Source organism: Rhipicephalus microplus, chromosome 5, assembly GCF_043290135.1.
Source record: "Rhipicephalus microplus isolate Deutch F79 chromosome 5, USDA_Rmic, whole genome shotgun sequence".
NCBI lineage: Eukaryota > Metazoa > Arthropoda > Arachnida > Ixodida > Ixodidae > Rhipicephalus > Rhipicephalus microplus.
In genome coordinates, this window is record NC_134704.1 from 7,883,793 (window position 1) to 7,905,882 (window position 22,090).

The following is a 22,090-nucleotide window of genomic DNA, read 5'->3' on the forward strand; positions in this document are numbered from 1 at the left end:
CCAAAATAATCGCTGCATTTTATGTCATCTAAAACAGCCTTTAGGCACTTTCGTATTTGTGAGGGATGTTTTCGTTCCTTCCTTATGTCACCTTCCTTCATACGAATACTAAGCTGCACCAAAGCTATACAAGAATATTACGCAAGCATTTTTCTTATACAATATCACTGAAGATAAAAAATCATACCTCCTTGATCAAACAGATCATCTAAACGGAGAAAAGGTTCATAAAATTGTTGCAATATTATCACTGTTTCAAGAAGTGGTTATTTATATTGCCACCTGGTCATGAATTGTGACGAGCACCAGCCCGCATCCAGAAGAAACAAACGAAATCATTTTGGGATACCGCGTGATATCCCGAAATGATATTCTCGGCGACAAAACAAAACAAGACTTCTTCATTTGTTTGATGTGGGACAATATCATGATGTAACATATTGGATAAAGCGAGGGCCGATAGACCTATATTTAAACACGCCTAAATCTACTTACCTGGTGTCTTCGGAACAGGAAGTCCGCTTATAACAGTCGCACCACTTGGACCTCGCAGCACAGCAGACACTGGACCTTTAGATAAACCTGGAAGTCGTGGGGCGCTGGTTACACCTGTGACAATGGGAAACCTTGGTGCACCAGTAACACCTGTAGCCCCAGGAAGCGTTGGACCTCGAGGCACATTCAAAACACTAGGCGCTGCTGGAATGACTCCTTCAGGTGGGAGGTAGCCAGGTCGTCTTCTCGGTGATGTTCTCGATCCACTGGGAACCCTTGGTCTACTAGGACTTGCCTGTCCGGATGGACCAGAGGGTCCTTTTGGTCCACTTGGCAGGGGCAAGCCGGGTACCTTTGGAAGCCCTGGTGCAGTTGGGCCACCGAAAATAAAACCGCCTGGCGCATTCGGTCCCACAGGACCACTTCCTTTTGGTCCCGCAGGTCCACTTGGCCCACCAGGTCCTCTTGGCCCACCAGGTCCACTTGGTCCACCCAGTCCGAACGGACCTCCAGGCCCACCAGGTCCACTTGGTCCACCCGGTCCTAATGGACCTCCTGGCCCGCTTGGTCCTCGAGGCCCACCAGGCCCACTTTGTCCACCAGGTCCTTTTGGCCCACTTGGTCCTGTAGGTCCGCTTGGTCCACCCGGTCCAAATGGACCTCCTGGCCCGCTTGGTCCTCTTGGCCCACTAGGTCCACTTGGCCCACCCGGTCCAAATGGACCTCCTGGCCCGCTTGGTCCTCTCGGCCCAGCAGGCCCGCTTGGTCCACCGGGTCCTTTTGGCCCACTTGGTGCTGTAGGTCCACTTGTACCAACCGGTCCAAATGGACCTCCTGGCCCGCTTGGTCCTCTTGGCCCACTAGGTCCACTTGGCCCACCTGGTCCAAATGGACCTCCTGGCCCGCTTGGTCCTCTCGGGCCAGCAGGCCCGCTTGGTCCACTGGGTCCTTTTGGCCCACTTGGTCCGAATGGTCCACCTGGTCCATATGGACCTCCTGGCCCGCTTGGTCCTCCTGGTCCACCTGGTCCTTGTGGACCTCCTGGCCCGCTCGGTCCTCGTAGCCCACCAGGCCCACTTGGTCCACCGAGTCCTTTTGTCCCACTTGGCCCACCCGGCCCAAATGGACTTTTTGGCCCACTTGGTCCTCTTGGCCCACTCGGTCCACTTGGTCCAAATGGCCCTCCTGGCCCGCTTGGTCCTCTTGGCCCACTCAGTCCACTTGGTCCACCCGGTCCAAATGGCCCTCCTGGCCCGCTTGGTCCTCTTGGCCCACCAGGCCCACCCGGTCCAAATGGACCTCCTGGTCCGCTAGGTCCACCCGGTCCCAATGGACCTCCTGGCCCGCTTGGTCCTCTTGGCCCACTGGGTCCACTTGGCCCACCTGGTCCAAATGGACCTCCTGGCCCGCTTGGTCCTCTCGGGCCAGCAGGCCCGCTTGGTCCACTGGGTCCTTTTGGCCCACTTGGTCCGAATGGTCCACCTGGTCCATATGGACCTCCTGGCCCGCTTGGTCCTCCTGGTCCACCTGGTCCTTGTGGACCTCCTGGCCCGCTCGGTCCTCGTAGCCCACCAGGCCCACTTGGTCCACCGAGTCCTTTTGTCCCACTTGGCCCACCCGGCCCAAATGGACTTTTTGGCCCACTTGGTCCTCTTGGCCCACTCGGTCCACTTGGTCCAAATGGCCCTCCTGGCCCGCTTGGTCCTCTTGGCCCACTCAGTCCACTTGGTCCACCCGGTCCAAATGGCCCTCCTGGCCCGCTTGGTCCTCTTGGCCCACCAGGCCCACCCGGTCCAAATGGACCTCCTGGTCCGCTAGGTCCACCCGGTCCCAATGGACCTCCTGGCCCGCTTGGTCCTCTTGGCCCACTGGGTCCACTTGGTCCGCTCGGTGCGAATGGACCTCCTGGCCCGCTTGGTCCTCTCGGGCCAGCAGGCCCGCTTGGTCCACCGGGTCCTTTTGGCCCACTTGGTCCGAATGGTCCACCTGGTCCATATGGACCTCCTGGCCCACTTGGTCCTCCTGGTCCACCTGGTCCTAGTGGACCTCCTGGCCCGCTCGGTCCTCGTAGCCCACCAGGCCCACTTGGTCCACTGAGTCCTTTTGTCCCACTTGGCCCACCCGGCCCAAATGGACTTTTTGGCCCACTTGGTCCTCTTGGCCCACTCGGTCCAAATGGCCCTCCTGGCCCGCTTGGTCCTCTTGGCCCACCAGGCCCACCCGGTCCAAATGGTCCTCCTGGTCCGCTAGGTCCACTTGGTCCACCCGGTCCCAATGGACCTCCTGGCCCACTTGGTCCTCTTGGCCCACTGGGTCCACTTGGTCCGCTCGGTGCGAATGGACCTCCTGGCCCGCTTGATCCTTTTGGCCCACTTGGTCCAAATGGACCTCCTGGCCCACTTGGCCCTTTTGGCCCACCAGGCCCGCTTGGTCCACCAGGCCCTTTTGGCCCACTTGGTCCTTTTGGCCCACTTGGTCCGAACGGACCTCCTGGCCCACTTGGTCCGAATGGACCTCCTGGCCCGCTTGGTCCTCCTGGCACACCAGGTCCTTTAGGCCCACTTTGTCCAAACAACCCACTTGGTCCTTTTGGACCACCAGGTCCACTTAGTCCACCAGGTCCAAATGGCCCACTTGGTCCTTTCGGCCCACTTGGTCCTGTGGGCCCACTTGGTCCACCCGGTCCAAATGGACCTCCTGGCCCACTTGGTCCTCTTGGCCCACTAGGTCCACTTGGCCCACTCGGTCCAAATGTACCTCCTGGCCCACTTGGTCCTCTTGGCCCACCAGGTCCGCTTGGTCCACCAGGTCCGCTTGGTCCACCAGGTCCTTTTGGCCCACTTGGTCCGAATGGTCCACCTGGTCCATATGGACCTCCTGGCCCGCTTGGTCCTCCTGACACACCAGGTCCTTTAGGCCCACTTTGTCCAAACAACCCACTTGGTCCTTTTGGGCCACCAGGTCCACTTAGTCCACCAGGTCCAAATGGCCCACTTGGTCCTGTAGGTCCACTTGGTCCACCCGGTCCGAATGGACCTCCTGGCCCGCTTGGTCCTCTTGGCCCACTAGGTCCACTTGGCCCACTCAGTCCAAATGGACCTCCTGGCCCGCTTGGTCCTCTTGGCCCACCAGGTCCTTTTGGGCCAAATGGTCCTGTAGGTCCACTCGGTCCAAATGGTCCACTTGGTCCTTTTGGCCCACCAGGTCCACTCGGTCCAAGTGGTCCCCCTGGCCCACTTGGTCCACTTGGCCCCCCAGGTCCACTTGGTGTACCCGGTCCAAATGGACCTCTTGGTCCACCAGGCCCTTTAGGCCCGCTTGTTCCTGCAGGGCCACTTGGTCCAAATGGTCCACTTGGTCCTTTTGGTCCGCCAAGTCCACTTGGTCCACCAGGTCCGAATGGACCACTAGATCCACTTAGTCTGCTTCCTGGCCCACTTGGTCCACTGGGTCCAAATGGCCCACTTAGACCTTTTGTCCCTCCAAGGGTTTGGCTCAGTGGTCGGCTTGGCCCACCAGGTACACTTGGCCCACTGGATGAAAATGGCACAGTTGGTGCTTTAGGTGTTCCAATAGAAGGGACTTTGGGAGCTCCTGGGGTTCCAAACTGGAATGTGATTTGAGGAGGCTGGCCAGGGAGCAGAGTTTGAAGAGTCCCAGGACCTGCAAACGTACACAATTTACATGAAATGACATCTGCGGTGGACTGATGCAAACTATGACACTTGTATATCCTTGCTTTTATATATAGTATATAGTCATCGTTTTACATAATAACCTCTGCTCCATGAAATATGATAGTAATCATGATAGTAATCATTGCATGCAATATAACATTGTAAGAAAAGCTTTCTCACTGGTGGCCGACATGCACTTTATTAATAACAGTTCCTTTTTGGAATGATGACATCTTTCGAATCAATCAGGTTTGTGTTCTTCCACCTTTCAAACAACCTTAACTTAGAGCATTAAGAGTGCCATGAATAAATAAGCTCTTTGTTTAGCACCTTGCAACTGCAATTTCTTGTAATTTTCTTTGTTTCTGCATATATTCATATATTCGGAATGATCTGAGTCTACATATAAGACTCTTCAGTGCAGTTAACAGATTCTGCATGAGATATCCTCCTATGTATGGCTTTCATATGAAGCCACTAAAACTTAAAGATATACTAAACAAAAATTTTCCCCGAGGATGTTCATGCAATTGAAAGATTGGACCCTGAAAACGACAGAGACAACCTTCATTCCAGTCTGAGTTTACGGAAAAATAATGAATTTACTGCGTTTTTCACAACCTAAATGTCTAGCTGCCACACCATGAACTACAGGAGGAGGCGTTTGGTGACGTCACAAACGCCTGAAATGGGCATGCGGAGAATTTCAGCCATCGCCCGCGTCTCTCGACTCGCTCATCTCCCCCTACAGTTCGCAGAATCTCTATGAACAGCCCCGGTTGCGAACGGTGCTCCCGGCTGAGAAAAGGCATCAGCGCTTTAGTGAAAGGGGGAGAGTGGGGTAAACGGAGAGTGGAGAAAATGAAGAGGTGACAGGAACACGCGCATACTGCATGCCTCAGCGATTTTGACGTCACGGCACGCGTTCTCTGCAGCTGCCGCACGCTGACAATCCATCAAAAAATACAGCCAACTGTTCAAAAATATGAGAAATCAACTGTTTGTGAAAACAGTTACATCTTCGGAGCAGAATTTTGAGGTCACGTCTGTTTTTGGAAGTTTTGTTCGTAATCCTGTAAGGAGGCCCTGAACCACATTTCGTCAAACCCAATGAAATACTTTGGTAGAAGTGAAGTAACTTCATGAACTATATATTCAAAAGAACTCTTTAAGACCTCTAGTTTTTGTGCATATACGACGAGTACGCAGTTTCACTCCCACATCGCTCACCATTTCCCGTATGCCAATTCAGCGGTGTGACCTTCCGGTTTATGACACCACGTTTTCCCTTTACATGCGGGTGCAGCTGAGCGGTATGTGAAAGAAAAACGGGAAAGCAGTGAATTTATACCGCAACTTAACAAAAATCTTAATGAAAATTATCTCCTGTGGTTGGTTTAATTAACCTAATCAGTTATTACATGCTAAAATATGAATATATGCATTGACTGTAGCACCCTACCGATATTGTGGCTAATAAGCGCTCTATATGGTCGACACTAAGGAGCAGCCTCCCGCTGCGAGCCCTTTGCCTCAAATCGGTTTTAAAGCGGTGTTTGGATGTGGTCGACGTAGTGCACTGCTTGTGAACTCCCTGCACCACACAATACTCCAAAATTTATCTGCCATGTTGCTAGCTCTGTCTTCTACCTAAGGAATGTATTATATATGTAAGTATGAGCAGTGGTTCTGGGCCCCTTTTGAGTTCTGTAATTGATGCAACTATTCAAACAGACTGCGCACCAATCCGCATAAGGTGTGTCTCATTGGATCTGTTTTGGTAAGCAAGACTGTTATAAATACTAATAAATCCAAACGCATTTTGCCTGTTTGTACTGACGTGGGCCATATTGTGTTAAATTGTTTGCCATGGAATATACATCATGTTGTGAGTGATGGGAAGCGTGCTCGAAAATTCTCAATAATGGAAATAGGACATTTGCTCTCGATAACCACTTTTTTCTAATGACAGGCATCTTAAGAATACTAAAACATGTTATGACTGTAATAAAGAAATTAAGGTGATTATCATCTTATAGTGGATACAGGTGGTAGGTTCAAATGGGACACTTCAAGAATGCAAAGGGTGCACTGCCATTTAGGTATTTCGAAAAGTGACCTTTGCTTGTGGAGTAATGAAATTTGACCAAATTCACCAGCGAAAGCAAAGCTGAAACGTTGAAGAGCATGATTGGCACATTCTTCGGAGACGTCTAGGATCTCACTGAGGGTCGTTATGCCAACCATCAACCGACTTGATTTACTGAGTGTGCGGATTCTCATTGAGAATATAGAACGCATGCTGCATAAAAGGTAACGAATTCAGTAGAACCAACTTCGTACATCATTGTTTTGAACACTGACGTTATTATGATAATTTCCTAGGTTGCTTTCGGTAGTACATCAATTTTGGTGTCGCCGGAAAATTTGGTCGAATTTAATTAATTCGCAATGCAAAATCAAGATGGGAGCTGACAGATGGAAACACGTAGAGGGTAATCAGGGTGAACAGTGGAAGTGCCTCAGACACTTCCACGCGTGTTCCTGTTGATAATCATCATCTCAAAAAAAAAACTCTCCTGCTTCATAGTTTTTTTTTTCAGACAGCGATTATCAACAGGGACACTCGCCACCACCAGGAGATGACGTCACTACTAACCCCTTTAAACTAACACGACAAGGATGACACAGCGTCTTTGAGAAAGATAGGCCCTCCCATCAAAACGTCAGTCAGCCTGTCTGAGGCACTTTCACTGTTCACCCTGATTATTCCGCAATGGATACTAGAGGCCGTTTATTTTTCGAAATATCAAAGCACCAATGGGCTCTTCACATGAACCGCTTCAATTGTCCCATTTGAAACAATTGCGCTTCTTCGCAAAACAGAAGTTAAATTAATTTTCTTGCCTACTGCCCCTAAAGGCATCTTCAGCCAACCAAAGCAGCCTGTCGCAACATAAAGAGTAATTGTGAAGACCATGAGCAAATATGGCACTTCCCTCATTTGTGACAATATTCAGACGCATTTCTTGGTACAATTGTAGAGTAGTATCTACTCGAGGCGTAGAGGTCCACAATTTGCTTGCCATGACATATTTGAATTCGTGAATGTTCTCAAATTTCCATATAAGAAAATTTGCGTATCATGGCAGCGTGTTAACAACTTCGTATATGCTGACTTGGGGTTGGGAGTTTTTTTTTAAGTTTTGCCTGATATGAACCCACCAGCGCTAGGTGAGATGCTTGATGACCCTATAGAGTCTTGGCTGGATGTCTTTCTTGTTCCAAAAGGTCCCAGTACTGGTGCCTTTGGCGAGAGAGTGTCTCGTGGCCTCTGTGTATCGTCTGTGGGGGTGTATGACGTAAAGGCTGGTGTCCTTGATGATGGGTACTGAACACTCGGTGGAAGTTGTGGCTGTGTGGATTGTGAAATATCTGAGGCTGGTCCAACCAAAATGGCACTTCCTTGAAGTCCTGGTGTCTCAGGTGGCACTTTTGCTTGTTCGCGACCGTTATTCGAACTTCTAGATACATTCTCCTTTCTCAAAGCATGTGTACGAGGAAGCGCCTGGCGAATAAGGTCGTAAAAAGAGCTGTCATCACAGGGTGGGAATGTCTTAAATATTGGTGATAATGGTAGGGCTTCACGGGGGTCTTGTAACGGTGTCTTCAATTTTAAGAGGTGACCAGGAAACTTCGCGGTTTCTGCAACGCCAGCTGAAGACTTGTGTACTAAACCAGGTATTTCGTCTTTTTGTGTTTTTTGGTGCTTCAGAGGTTTAATGCCTTGGAAGAATGTCATGAGGCTTGCTGAGCCCTCTTTTGGCGGCTTAGGTTTAAGTGTTGGCAAGTTTAATTTGTGAAGCGTAGGAGGCACCCTGTGAACGACATCACGTGGAGGAACTGCGACCGACAAAGTTGGCTGGTGCAACAGAGGCTTTTCTATGCCCTCACCGTACAGAGCCATCATTGCTTGTTGATGTGTAAAGTTAGGAGACGAAGTGTCATCAGTTGCGCGGGATGGAGGTTTCTCCACGTTGGGGACATTTGCGCTAACCCGATCAGCGTCAGGCTGGCTAAGCGAGGGCTTTAAAGCAGCAGATGGCGTTGGCTGTTTGACACTGCCTGATTCAGGGAATAGAGAAGCGGGTTTCCCAGATTGCACGGTGCCTACACTGAAAGGAAGCAATGGCCCAGCAGGGGTAGCCATTGGTCTATTAGCCTGTGTGGGCAGAGTAAAATGCAAGAAGAACTGCGGAGCACTAGCCAGATTTCCGGCATTAGGTTTATGGCGCTGACCAAAGCCCGGTCCTGAAGGAACGAGCTTCATGGGCGCGGAAGCGACGAGCGGCACTTTAGTAGGGGAAAACGCTGCGTGCACTACAGGCCTAACCAATACATCTGGCTGCTGACCTAGGACAACTGTCTTGGGTGGGGAGACGATGTGCGTGGTCTGCGTCACTGTACCCGGTACCACGACGTGGTGAACGAGACCCGGAAGCTGCTGGCCGACGACAGTAGGTTCCTTGAAACCAATCTTTCCACCGGTGAGAAGGATGTCTCCTCCCCCATGCGATGCGATGCAGCCGCAGTCCTCGATCACGCTCTGCGGCACCAGCAGCCGGTTTACAATGTGGATGACACCATTGGTCGCACCGTCGTCCTTGTTGACGAAAGGGACGCCGTCAATGAAGAGTTGTCCTGCGTGAAACGGAAAAAAATAGACGTGTACATCTAAGGGTCATGAATATACATGGGGTAAGTTAGCACCAAGAGAGATAAGTATGTCTGTACTTCTTGTAGTGTTATGATGCTACTCACCCAACCTATCAGAGCTCGGTTATTCTGTGAACATTTTTACTGTTACACTGCTCAAGCGGCACTTACTCAGCACTTTTTCAAGCGCATTCACTCGAGGTTGCATTATACAATTCCATTTTAATGCCGCAGCTGAACAATTTGTCACAACCAAAATGTCTGACTAACGTGATGAAAAAAAGGCAGTTTGTTTTTGAAGTAACTTTTTTTTTCATTTTGTACACTCCTTAAATCCAATGCTTTAAAGTATACGCTGCTAAAGATAATTATTTTGCTAAGAAAACGTGCTAACAATTGGGTACATTAGCATATAGAGCTATCGACTAATATGAGTACGCGTTGGGGTGATTCACAAGCAACACTTTGAAGAGAGGGGTGGATCAACAGACCTCCTGATTACGTTATAAATTTACGCTCAAAAGTTGTTGCTGTGTTACAGCTATGGGCTACAGGAAATCCGCCAAATATCACACATATGTTTGAACGACAAGGAAATTTGGCAGGTAGCCCTATTGTGCTATTTTTAAAAGAGCAGTGACATCAAATTTCAAACTCGAGATGTGGCGTTCATTCGATTGCTTAGTATGCGTCAGTTTTCTTAGCGAAGTATATGAATCGCGTTCAATACGTAGAAATGATATTGCTTTAGCGCAGCTCAGTTTGAGCTTGAAGGAAAGATACTATGCAGTGAAGAAGGGGAAAAACAGATGACAGTGTGAGCGCTAACTTCCAACTTTTGTTTATTGCATACCCATACAACACATTATATAGCTCATTCCACGTGACGCGACACACATGACAAAACCATACACGTGTGGCACAGCACACTATCAAGGAAACCTAGTTGTTATATGATTTCATATTAACAAATATATATCGATGCGTCACAGCACACGCTCCAAAAAATTGACCTCTTTTTGAGATAAGGCCACAGACAGCGTACTCACACACAGCTTCACACATTTTCCGATAGCTTTCGCCTCAGTTTTTTCCCGTGTCAGCTGGTTATGACAGTGGCCCAAGATGGTACACTGATCTGATCAAACAATGAAGCACATCCACACGTCTTACAATGCATAGCCAGGAAACCACCAGAAGAAATCTTGTTTTTTTTTTTACATTGCACGAGTGTTCGCGCAAACGGTCATTAACACACCTACGGGTCTGCCCAATATAAACCGCGCCACACGACAGGAGGAACGTGTACACAAAAGCTAGGGCGCATTCTACAAACTTAGTTACATGCTTCTTTCCACAGGTGGGCAGGACCGGTGCCTGGCGTGGCAACGCCAGCGTCGCGCGACGAAATGAACGCCGGCGAGGACGCGCACCGTGTCACGTCGAAATGTATTGGCGCCTTGACTGCGGCATGTCATATTCTCACATGGCGCGCATCTGATGATTATCATGTTTGCACCAGTCACAGATAATCGTCATCCATTGGCTTCACGTAATACCGAATTTGGCGTTTGTGAAGCCAGCGAAACTGCCGTGAGCGCATCATCAGTGTGGCCTGTAGTCATGTTGTTACATGACACGCATGTCTGTTATTATCATGTTTGGATGTGTCATCAACCTATGTCGTTCGTTCGCGTCGCGTAATACCGAGTTTGGTATAAGTGAAGTTAGCGAAACGGCCACCAGCGCATCATGAGCGTGGCATGTAGTCATGTTGTTACATGACACGCATCTCCTATTTATCATGTTTGCACCAGTATCATACCTTCGTCATCCATTCACGTCCCGTAATACCAAATTTGGTATAAGTGAAGCTATCGAAACGGCCGCGAGCGCATCATGAGCGTGGCATGTAGTCATGTTGTTACACGACACGCATATGATGATTTTCATGTTAGGGTCTCTCGCTTGTGTTCGCCATGCAATCATGCCATACCATACCAGTTTTGCAACATGCCATGTGAATGAAACCACCGCAAGAGCTGCAGGACCATGAAATGTAAATCCTAACATTCATGACATACATGTCGTGATTTTCATGTTATGACTAGTCAAATATGTTCTTCATACAGTCATGTTATGCCATACCAAATTTGGCATCGATACCATTTTCTAAACGGCCAGAAGAGCTTAAAGTCATAGGCTGATAGCTAGATTAATAGATACGCTCAAAGCCACCGAAGTTCGCTAAAAAATGCTTCGCATTTCAAAAACAGCGTAGGGGACAGCGTCCAACACCGATCTCAGACAGCGCCCATCGCAGAAACAAGAGCACCGTCTTATTTGCCCCTCCAGGTATTGCAGGTGGCATGGCTCAGGCGGTCACGCTACGTTTACTGCAAACCGGAACATTCCCCACTCCGTATTTTCTACATAAAGTTCTCCCTATTAGTGAAATTCAAGACAAGTGTGACGCGTGCGATGGCATCATTGGGATCAGACACATGCTGGCGGGCCGTCCCACGACTCTCGCCGACCCCAAAGAACAATGGCTTTACTGGCAGACGATGGTGCGAAGCGCGTCTTATCAAGACCAGCTACGGGCAGTCCAGAATGACGCCACAAGGCTCGGCTTAACGGTACCAACGTGGACGCGGCCCGCCTCGGTCTGAAAAGACCGGGCTTCAGGACACAAATAAAGTTTTGTGAATGAATGTCTCTCGCTGACGAACACGCGTTCTTGCAAGCTTTTCCTGAGTGAACGCTCCGTCTTATTGGCCACCGGCGCGGGCGAGGAGAGCAGACGCCGATACATGACGTGCTCCGCTCTTAAAACACGTCATAGATAGTTCAGTATCGACACTATCACTCACCAGCTTGCGTAGTGACTCGAAGAACTTCGCCGTCAAGCGGTGTCAGCGTAGCACCATCCTTAAGAGCAGCGCTGAACTGCAGGCCGGGAACGATGTGATGAGAAACGACGCCTGCGAAAAGAAACGTTCAGGCCATTCTCATTTTACGCTACAATTGAACGCAAGCTGCATCTTTAAGCATCAGTTTAATGCTTCTAAGCTCGCTGTGTGGCTACAAAAAGCTAGGCAGAATTTTTTATGGCTGTTGTTATTGATTTTTTTTCGGTGTAGGGGGAACGTTACGTACGCTTCACAAGCTCGTTGTTTGATAAAATCTTCTGCGATGTTTCCGCTGGCAGATTGGTGATGGCGTCTTGAGTTGGTATGAAGACAGTGTACAGGTCACCTGGAAAAAGAACACATCAAAGTCGTAAAGTTCAACAAGTGTCCTTCGCTTCTCCACGGGGCATGCTTTCACCAAAAAGCATAGGAACACCTTTTGATATGTACACCAATACGCTAAAGCTTTTGATAATCATACAGTTGGCAACGCCCACAATGTCAGCACGAAATGAGTTTCAGTAAACAGAGTGATCTCCAACGTGTAAACCACGCATGAATGTGTCAAATCTTTACTGTTCAGTACATAATAAATACAACGACTCTTTATATTATGTAATGTTTTTCCCAGAAGCGCGAAGCATACCGCGTGAATGACACACTTTACAAACGATATTACAAAAATATGCAGTCGCACTTGGGTGCGGCCTACGCCGCTTGAAGAAACTGATTATTTCGGTAATGAGTTCAATTATTAATTATTGACAGATTTAGGCCAGTTTCTATAAAACTTGATAGAATAGAAAAGTTTTAGACAATGCATATATATCTAATCGACAAAACATGATGAATACATAAGTATAAACTTCGGATGAAATGAAAGCAATGCAGCAGACATGCGTAGTGGAAGCGATGTTTATTACTCTAACACCAACTTTTTGGAAACAAAAGTTACTACTCGCGTCCTCTTCTGTTTTTTCGTGCTATTAATTAATTTGATTGATATGCGGTGTTTAACATCCTGAAACCACCGTATATATGATTATGGGAGACGCCGTAGTGAAGGGCTCAAGAAATTTCGACCACCTGGTGTTCTTTAACGTGCCCCTAAATGTGAGCACATGGGCCTAAGGCATTTTCGCCTCAATCGAAAGCAGTCGCCGCAGCAGGGATTCGATCCCGCGACCGGCGGGTCAGCAGCCGAGTACCTTAGCTACTAGACCACCACTGCGGGGCTTTTCAGGCTACTAAACAGCTGCGGCAAGGAAGCTATGTGCTCAAAAATGTACGCAAATCAGGCCTCAACGAAAGTGTAGACCCAGCTGATATTAATAAATATGGCGTCATGACGTAATGATATTTTTCGCGCAAATCAAACTGTAGGACGGCCGACTTTCTCGATTGCCGAGCAATTTACGACGTTCGACGTAATGAATGAAGTAAACTGGTGAGCACTTACTGTTCAAGACGCTGGTGAGGCCAGCGCTCTGGAGCAGGCGGTAAAAGTAGCCGTACTTGGACTGGATGGTCTGCGCGAGCATGCTCTCGGCAATCGGATACAACACACGGTCCACGATGTGGACAATGATGTTCTCGTACGAGGCATCGCCCACCAGGATGTTGGCACCTCCGATGGAGATTGTCTGCGAGAAACATTTGCTCATTTTCATGACACTGCCACTCAGAACGAATTCACCAAGTGACGCAAACTCTTTTTTTTGAAAGGAATAATAATTAGAGATTATTAGTCCGCAATGTAAAGCACATATTTAAGGCACATTTGAGCATTATAAAAAAGTCGTATGTTTTTTTTAATTTTCCATAACTAAAAAATTATTTCGAAGGATGCCTTGCGCAAACACTCCTTAGTGAAGTTCCGCTCACTGGAAAAAAATTTTTACAGGCAAAGAAATAATGTATTAGCCTGTGCGATGAAATAAACTGAATGAGATATGACGAACAATAAAAAAGTAATTAAATAACCAAAAAGTAAGCACTCGCATTAGGGACACCTTCGTATAATAAGCAGGCACACGGAATCCTGTGGCACGATTTTGCTTATTGAGGTTCACAGCACACCTTCCAGAGTGATGAGGAAGTGTGCAAAGTTTTCATGAAAAAGGATGATTAGCAAAAGTGTTACGACTGTTCACGTACGGAAAAATACCAAAAATACAAGTTCCGAGAAAATCAACATTGAGATTTCAAACAGGTGTAGCGCGTACACAATATGATCAAGAGGACTGAAACTCTCAATATTTGTTGCTGCAGTTTCATTGAGTACTTTACTTTTGTGTGCCTTTTCTCGAGCGGCAATCATTTTTTTTTTTCCAAGCTGATTTTGCAGCTTCAGTGAAACGACGGGGCACTTTCGCGCTGCGGTGCTGATCATTTGTAAGGTTTTCAGGTTAGGGGCCAGGCTCAATCCAAATTTGCTGAACGTTATCAATCGTGCTTCTATTTCCAATATTTATATGCCACATATTGTCAAAAAAGCAAATTTGATGCTTCACATTTGTGTCCTTGAGCGTGAACGAAACAAGTACCGCTTTACGCGTTCACCCAGCGAAAAGATTATGGCTCTTATAATGAAAAATAATAAGTTGACGATGCTTCTAAAGTATTACGACAAACTTTCGATTGACATAATTGCTAAAGAGCCTATACAAAGTACTACATCTCAAGTAAACTTTGTGGTTCACAGAAAAGTCGCACTTTCAGTTTCGGTTTCGTAGGAGGAGATGGTCTAACATTTTTTCTCGTAAGTTTTGAAGGACATGGCGTAGACGGAAGAATTATACAGCAAAATGACAATCAATACAATGAACACTTTACATATTAAAAAAGCTATATTTTGAGAAAAAAGTCCTTTCTTCCACTTGGCTTCATTTACCTTAAAGGGATACTGAACAATATTTATTTTTGCCGCCAAAATTTTCAACCCAATCGATAGATTTTATCCTGAAATCGACATAGACAACCTTCATTTCAGTCAGAAACTACGGGAAAATAAGGAATTCACTGCGTTTTTCACAAACTTTTATGTCTAGTGTCCGCGACATTAACTACAGGAGGAGGCGTTTGGTGACGTCACAAACGCCCGAAACAGGCATGCCAACAATGCCAGCCGAGACCCACGCCTTTCGGCTCGCTCATATCCCACTTAGATTCCCCTAATTGGTATGAACAGCAACAGAAGTGAACAATGCTCGCGGCTAGGGCAAAACACTGGCTCTGCTGCAGAAGGGAAAGATGGGGTTAGGAGGAGAGGTGGAAAAAATGAAGAGGAGGACAAGAAGACGTGCATCCTGCGTGCTCCTCGGCAATGCCACCTAGATAACTTTAGGCCTGGCTCATTGTTTCTATCACGGGCTCTTACGTCACTCCGTTTAGACCGGTGTGCTTCACTGCACAGTCATGCCTACGCTTGCTGTCGTCGCTCAACAGAGATGAATTGCCCAGTGAGACGAACGTTTTCATGGCGTGTAAGTGTGCTTCTCGGCGATTTGGGAACACCGCGTTTTTCCGTGTCCGTGAACTGTGGCTTAGTGCAGCGGTTTTGTGCAGAGTATTTTCTTGCCGGTGATCCTACCACTTTATTGCGGTGTTATAATTTTGAGCCAGTCTACATAGTGAGCACCTTAGCATAATGTGTTTCCTTGAAACATAGATGCTTGTAGACACTGTAAGGCGCTTTCTTGAATGGTTTTCAAGTGTGTGAGCTCTACTTCAAGCTATAATATTTGAGAACCTCTACCAAATTTAATGATCCAAGAACCGGCAGTGCAGTTGAAGCGCTATCAGTTATTGTCACGTCAGAGCGTTTTTAAATGTTTACGCGAAGAATAGAAAAAACAATTTGCTTCTGTCCTTGAATCAATCAATCTGGAGCTTTATTTTCCGACATAGCATGAATTTTCGTTTGCGTGTCTGTTACTACAATAGTATTCAATGATCCCGTCCGTCCATAATGGTTGCCATGAGCATGTTAGAAGGGTTTTAGTCCTCTTCACTATCTGGCGGGAAAGAAAGCGGCGGCGACATTGCCCAACGCTTCTATGAGAAATACGTTCCGAGAGCATTTCTTGTACTTGAAGCCAAGCTGCATCGTCTTCCCCTCCATCGAAAATGCAGCACACTGATTCGATCTTGCAACTTGCGTGTCAGCAGCTTAGTACCTTAGCCACTATACCACATCAGCGGGGACACTGTTTAAGTTGAAAATGTCGTTAATAAATAGATTAAACACAAGCGATCCAAGAATATTGCCTTGGGGCTCACCGAATACAACAGTTAATTATCATGACTTGTGGTTGTTGATACAGAACCATCGATTCCTTCCTTTAAGGCACGACTTTCGGTCTTCCATAAAATCCACGATGGGAAAGTTTCTGAATGCTCTAAGCTTAGTAATACGTACATGCGTATTCCTTCAGTGCTAGTGGTGCCATTTCTGTGGACCTGTGTTTTCGAATACTATGAGCACCGGTGTGAACCTATGCTCTCTGAAATAATATAATTAACTTTTTCGAAGTGGACTGCACTGTCGTGCTGTTGCACTCACCCTTCCGTTGTCGTAGACCTTGACGAGAATGTTGTCACCGCCCGCCGTGGTGATCTCAAGGTCGCCGCGAAGACTGCGGCTCGGGACCGAGTCACCCACGATGTGGTGCAGCACAAACTTCCTCAGAAATCGGCTGTCCGTGTCCAGAACTTTGACAACGCTGGGTGGCAGCGCCGCAAATGCCAGGTCGTTTGGTGCGATGATGGTGAACGATGCTGCGAGAGCACAACTCTTCAACTCTCTCGGCCTACGCCAATTATACTCAGGCAAACTCGTTCCATTAACACCTCATGCCCATCTTATACTCCACGTGACAAGTGACAGTTAGCAAAGTCGGTTATTAGGCTAGCTGGTTTTGCATGATACGGCGCTACATGTTACTCGGACAAGAGAAGTTAGAGAGTACACTCAGCTCATTGAAGCAATTTCGTTTAGACTCCTTGCAGTGATAAACCAGAGCAACCTCGACAACAGGAGTTCATTGCTAGCATGCGTAGCAGTGATGATGACGACGCAACTACTCACCAAAGGACGCCAGGACATCCTCGACTTGCGCTTTGCGCAGGTACTTGCAGAAGACAGTGGAATCCCGCTGCTGAAGGAACTCGTAGAGTCCGCGAAATGGTCCTGCCGCCCGTGTCTCACGGACCAGGACATCGCTGGCTGCGCAGCACAGAAAGAGGGCGAAAACCAAGGTGCATTTTATTCCTTGCACTGAGAAAATCACATCTGCGTGCTCCTTGCTAGGCGAATAATGTATGAAACGCTACGCCAGTTCATAATATGTTGATGCATGACAACTGCACTTCGACCCTTCTGAGAGCCGGACTAGTTTTTGCTAGTGCCAGTGAGCGCCTCTTTAGTTGTCGTTTTCTAATGCATTTGTAGTGCACATCAGTTCTCCATAGGGCAGTGTGCACTGCCATGCCAAAAATATGAAAATAGTGCTTTAAATAGGCCTAATTAGTGGCACTAAATTACTAAAATTTTCTTCGAAACACTGTGCAGTAATAGCAGAAAAGATTTCATTACTTTTAGTGGAAAGAGTGAAGGCGAAGCTTTCTTTTGAATCATCTGTTTTAAGGCGTAAAGCTTGGCTAGCGGGAACTTAGAGTAACACATATTCCAGTGCGATACTTGCAGTCCTCTCCTTTTTTTTTCCTTCTACATTCCTAACTTCTCGAGCTTGAATGTTCGGGTTTGTTTTCCATAGCCTACCATCATTGCGTGTGAGGTAACCAGCTTCTACTAAGAGTTTTAATCTGCCAGCACACCGTATATGTGTAATTGTCCGGACCAAACAAATGGCTCCACGCGGAGCTCTCTGGCGTGAGATTTGGCATGGGGTGCAGCGATGTTGTCAATACGGCGTGAACTGCGAGGCAGCTGGGTCACTGCAGCCTAGAGCACTGCCCGGGCCCGGGCTTTCAAATCATAAAGTACGAGGCGTCTAGCACTTTGTTCTATCATGACGCTACACAACACTTGAAGAAACTCCCCCCATTATATTGACTGAAAAACGCTCCTGCGTACCGCAAAGAAAGGTTTGCTAGGCAGCGCTGCTGCAAGAGCAACGCTACTTTGCCTACGTTACAAGATGTGCATGCTTGTATCTAGAAAAACATTTCGAGTATACAGCTACACTCGCCGTGCCTGTTTTAGCCTGCGTAGACTGATCAACGCAACTCGCGAATAATAATATCTCTGGAGAAGTTTCTTGTGCAGTTCAAGTGCAAGATGCGTACTGACTGTTATCACTGGCGTGAGAATCGATACAAATGCTGCCAATATTTTTTGCGGTAACCAGATGGATATATTTACCATTAGCCAATAATATTTACATTTTGCTCGAATTTCTAGTATATAGAGCATAGTTCGCTCATTTTAACAGCCATGTTCGTCTTCGTCATATCTCGCCATTAATTCATAAGTGTCTTCATTTGTCGAAGCACAACTGTTCTCATGGCGCTCAAAAACGTGGAAGCACTCCCGCTCCGGGAGTAAAAGCGCTAATGAAGGTGATGACTATGATTTGCTGCTGTACACGTTGTAACACTGTACTGTCACGGGTGTATTGGTCCCTTTCGCCACATATATGTCTAACGGCTCCGGCGTCACCCCGAGTTAAAGAATTTCTCATCCCTTCGAACTTTCTCCACTACTGTTTGCTGATTTTGGATGCCAACAAACAAGTAACACACATCACAACTGGAGACACGAGTACCCACTCTTGTTGAAAAAAATAACGTAGACATGTTCCGCGCACATCGCTTATCTCTCCTTGGTGTCTGCCGAGGACCGACCTTCTTGCGCCGCATAGTTTCGCAAGCTGCCTAATTGCTTCATTAGGGACCTGAGGGGGCCACGTGTTCGTTAAAACTTACAAGTATGCCTGTCGCTTGCCTTGTTGAAGTGTCTCTGGCGGGAATTTCTGTATGCTTTCCACGTTTTCTTTCCTACCACAGTTCTCCGCCACTGCCGCGAGCTGGAAGCCTGCAACCACAACCACTATCCACAGACTCCGCTGCCCTGTTCGCACCGAGGCCTAACCCATTCTTCCCCTTCCGGTCCCTGTGAGGGATCGCGCATCGGGCACCCAGCACGCCGCGTTCAATGGCGAGTGCTGAAGAAGCCGCCAGCTGCTTCGGCGCTCTAGCTGACCGTTGTTTTGCAAGCCCTCAGTCCGGTCTTGCTTTAAGACAAACACTTTCAGGGCTCGAAGGCTGTTGCACGAAGACGACGAGATGGGCATCTTCAGCGAACGGCAATGACGGCCACTCGCTTTGACAGATCTGTGGCACTGTTTTTTTTTTTTCGTGTGCACGATTTCTCGCTTTCGACCTGTCGCGTCCTCTTTTCTGCACGCCATGATATAATTTAGCAGGTTGGGTTGTTGAGAGCGAGGACACGGGTTCGATTCCCGGCTTCAACGGCCACGTCTTGGTGGAAGAAAATGCGAAAAACACCCGTGTGCCTCTATTCAGGGCACATTAAAAGGTGTTAAAATAATAATAATAATAATAATAATAATAATAATAATAATAATAATAATAATAATAATAATAATAATAATAATAACTTGGATTTAACATCCGATAACCACCATATGATTATGAGAGACGCCGTAGTGGAGGGCGTCGGAAATTTCGACCACCTGGAGTTTTTTAACGTGCACCGACAGCACACGGGCCTCTAACATCTCACCTCCATCGAAATGCGACCGCGGGGATCGAACCCGTGACTTCCGAGATAGCAGCCGAGCCGCCGAGGCGGGCCGCGATTCGGCTAGAGTTCCTCACCGCGGAGTGCCTCATAATCCTATCTCGATTATGACTCCAGTAATTATTGTGTGTCCGCCACAGTTCATGTGCTTTGAAAGCATCACTGCATGTAAAGATTGTGGTTGAAAACATTAAGCATCGTAGCCTTTCTATGTATATGCGGATAACGAAAAAAGAACCAGCGTCGTTTGCCAAGAAGACGTTGCTCATGAGGCGCTTTCCTACGTAAATCGAGGTTAAGGTTTTTTTTTTTTTTGTCTACGGACGTTACTGACGTGGAGAAAACTTGCAGCGACTGGCATGATGTGGATGATTAGACACTGCCAAACTTTCACGTCACGTTCCCAGAGGCCGAGAAGATGACCCTCACGCGACGACTTTTAAAGGAAGAAAAAGAAAACTGCATATATCGGAAAGTCCGGTCCGACAAGAGTCCCCCCCATGAAATCCAAGTATGTGCAGATTGGAATCACACGAGAGGAGGAAGGCAAGCTTTCGGTAGCGCGCTCAAGTCCGGAAGAGCGGGATTAGCGAGCTGACCTTAGCGAGAGAGGCGCGCATCAAAAGAAATATGGTTTCTCTCCGACCACTGAGTAGCGTCCGCTGGCGCGCTCCTCAATGTCGCCGCCGGCAGCGGCCTTGATGGGCGAAGGAAGCGGGAAAGCGGTATGACCAGTCAACGGGCTCAAAAGTAACGGGGTTTTCTTTCGCATGCTCCGACATGATCGGCCGGCACTGGACACGATCCCACTGGACTACCAATGAGGATGAGCCGCAGTGCGTGCTCTATTAGCGCGGCTCCTCAATACTTTTTATTTATTTCTTTCGAGTCTACAGTTTTCGAATGGACTTAATCACCGTGTTCCAATTCACCGAGTCAAGGACGCCTTCTGTCGATCCGCAGTGAGGAGCACGTAGCCGATCACTGCGCTCATCGATATGGAAACGCCGTTTCATATCGGCCCGTCGTTGCGAGGAGACTGCACAGTTCCGAGCCATGTTCGCGACACCATCTGTGAATTCTCGTAGAAAAAGTGCCTCGTAATTTCGCAACGAGACGAAACAGCATTATTGCTTCACCACGTTCATTACTGTGTTCTTCTAAGGATTCCTCCATTTTAAACTTGGCACTAAAAAAATGCCTTAAATTTTCAATATTGCATGTAACCATTAAAGTCTTCTCGACGTATGAACGACATTACCTATTTCGGATGGGCGCAGAATGCTCAAGACATTGCAAACAACGGCATAGCGAAAGAAAGTTTTAGTCGATGAACGGAAGACCTCTTGTGATTTGCCTCAACGTATGATAGCATCGGTAAATTGGGATTAACTCGGCGCCTCAAGCTCCCGCATTGGCCTCGTAGGCGTAGCAGTTCTTGGGTGGAATCTAAGTGCTTAAAGACAAACTGCCAACGTCACGTTTCAACCGCCACGACCGAACAAACGACCAAACGAAGTCAAGAGATGCAGAACCAAGAGACGAGTTGTATTAACAGCGCGACAATGCTAGGAAGAAACAACATGGACAGGAAAGAGCGCTATTTCTTTTCTCTTCTTATTGATATAACTACGATGAACCAACTCGCCCGAATCAAACTCTTGTTGCTGGAGACGAGCTTAATTGCTCGGACTAGAAAAAACTTTTTTAAATTAGCAAGATTTCGCTCGTTCAGGTGTGATCAGAAAAGATGTGGCACCGAAACGACGCGCAAATTACTTAACCTTCGAGGTGTGCACGTGATCGTTTAGAAAAGTCAGTTTCGGCGCAAGTGCGAAGCAATGAATGCGATAGCAGCACACGTGATACGATGTGAGCATACAACTCACTCCTGAAGCATGCAACCTGGCATTACTTCACAAAACGCTGTTGCAGGCAAACATGCCGCTTCAACGAGCGAAGCGATCTTCGTGCCGCCTATGACTTGAACGCAAACGTTGCGACGACAGCATAGTTCTCTCAAGGTTTGAGCAACCTGCAAATACCGATACAGCAAGCGTGACCACGTCCGGCCGGTCGAGGTATGCGGCTGTTGCCGGATCCTCTCCGTGATCGGCGCCACGGAGAGCGTCTGTGCGTTTTCGCTCAGCTTGAACGTCGATCATGAGTAGTATGCTTTCACTCGCACGCACGAAAAGAGGGGCTAAGTTATGCGAGAACGGCGACGGCAGAAGGTGCACCTGAAGTGTCTCTGCACTAAAACAGAACATTGGTGGATGACATCGCTGCCGACAAGGCGACGTCGATGTGATAGAGTAGCATAGTCACGTTACCCGAAACTGATGCAGAACATGCAATGCACGAGAAATTGTAGAAACGATGCGACATGATCCACGCAACTCTGTGGATCACCATATATGACCACAGCAGCATTTCTCCAAAACGCGGAACCCGACGATATAGCTCTCCGTGACATGTTATGCTCTAGCACGTCTTTAAAGAGA

General features: G+C 47.7%; 1 protein-coding gene across 15 annotated transcripts in view; it reads right to left on the reverse strand.

The window, feature by feature from the left end:
- LOC119175054 (uncharacterized) overlaps positions 1 to 22,090 on the reverse strand; it is a 48,718-nt gene that overhangs the window by 21,129 nt on the left and 5,499 nt on the right. For 4 of the 15 annotated variants that reach the window (XM_075894786.1, XM_075894794.1, XM_075894787.1 and 1 more), the window contains exons 2-9: positions 16,890 to 17,027; positions 16,365 to 16,579; positions 13,260 to 13,443; positions 12,048 to 12,146; positions 11,762 to 11,872; positions 8,586 to 8,873; positions 2,746 to 4,158; positions 496 to 2,664 (exon numbers count right to left, since the gene is read on the reverse strand). In XM_075894786.1, coding sequence (XP_075750901.1) covers positions 496 to 2,664; positions 2,746 to 4,158; positions 8,586 to 8,873; positions 11,762 to 11,872; positions 12,048 to 12,146; positions 13,260 to 13,443; positions 16,365 to 16,579; positions 16,890 to 17,027 — 4,617 coding nt within the window. Of the gene's footprint in view, positions 1 to 495; positions 2,665 to 2,745; positions 4,159 to 7,397; positions 8,514 to 8,585; positions 8,874 to 11,761; positions 11,873 to 12,047; positions 12,147 to 13,259; positions 13,444 to 16,364; positions 16,580 to 16,889; positions 17,028 to 22,090 lie in introns of those variants that run through there. The other 11 variants (XM_075894789.1, XM_075894796.1, XM_075894785.1 and 8 more) reach the window with 11 other exon arrangements.